This window comes from Entamoeba invadens (assembly GCF_000330505.1).
Source record: "Entamoeba invadens IP1 unplaced genomic scaffold scaff_1105074725275, whole genome shotgun sequence".
Lineage (NCBI taxonomy): Eukaryota > Evosea > Mastigamoebida > Endamoebidae > Entamoeba > Entamoeba invadens.
Genome location: NW_004191649.1, coordinates 1 through 1126, shown reverse-complemented (window position 1 = coordinate 1126; position 1126 = coordinate 1). Strand labels below are relative to the sequence as shown.

The 1126-nt window shown below is 35.2% G+C and overlaps 1 protein-coding gene across 1 annotated transcript; it reads left to right on the top strand.

Moving 5' to 3' along the window:
- Positions 1-1126, top strand: EIN_343630 (tyrosine protein kinase, putative; the record flags this gene model as incomplete). Its single annotated transcript, XM_004183209.1, has 1 exon — positions 1-1126. A coding segment is annotated over one exon (1126 nt), but the record flags the coding sequence as incomplete, so codon positions are not given.

Sequence of the window (1126 nt, the reverse complement as noted above, 5' to 3'; positions counted from 1 at the left end):
AATATTCAATTTGAAAAACTCCAAGGTGGAGTTTGTGTAAATAAAGTGCCACTTGATTTTAACGAAGACTCGCCGGAGCTTCCTTTAGATAAAGAAACACGACAACTTATTTGTGTTGGTAATGTTTCTGAGAGAACTATGAAAGTCCAATTTTCATTGAAAACTGACGAAGAAAAGTTCAGCATTCGTTTTAATCCGGAAGTTTGTACATTACGAAAAGGGTGTGCTTGTGAATTTGAAGTATTTATTTCACCAGTGTGTACATGTAAAATTGATAGTTCTGTGATGATCATATCGAAGTCGTTAAAACAAGGAAAAGAAGCAATGAATAAAATCGAACTTGTTGGGACAACTGTATATTCCATCAGACTCGACCCTGGTGAGTTAGTTGAAGAAAATAAATTGGGAGAAGGATCATTTGGTATTGTTATTAAAGGTAAATTTAGAGGAAACGAAGTTGCAATCAAAAAGATGAAACAAGCAAACACGACACCGGAGGCATTGAATGAATTTGACAAAGAGGTAAAAATGCTCGACAAGTTTCGATGTGATTTTATCGTTCATTTCTATGGAGCTGTGTTTATCAAAAGCAAGATGTGCATGGTTACTGAATTTGCTCGATATGGAAGTCTCCAGGACTTAATACGTAAAAATAAAGACATAATAGTTTTAATGAAGATGCGACTTAAACTAATGTTGGATGCTGCTCGTGGTATTGCATACTTACACAAAAATGGGATATTACATAGAGATATCAAGCCAGATAATATCTTGGTCATTTCACTTGAAGACAAAATGATTGCTAATGGGAAATTGACAGATTTTGGGTCTTCAAGAAATATCAATATGTTGATGACTAATATGACATTCACCAAAGGAATTGGATCACCAAAGTATATGGCGCCTGAAGTGTTAAATAAAGAAAAATACAAACATGCTGCTGATGTCTACTCATTTTCAATTACAATGTATGAGTGCTTGGGATGGTGTGAAGCTTTTGGGAAAGAAAAGTTTCCCTTATTGTTGGAATATTGTCGATTATGTTGCAAGTGGGGAAACGGATGGAACGGCCAACAACAGTACCTGAAGATGTGTTTAATGTTATTGAAAGTGCATGGGTACATGA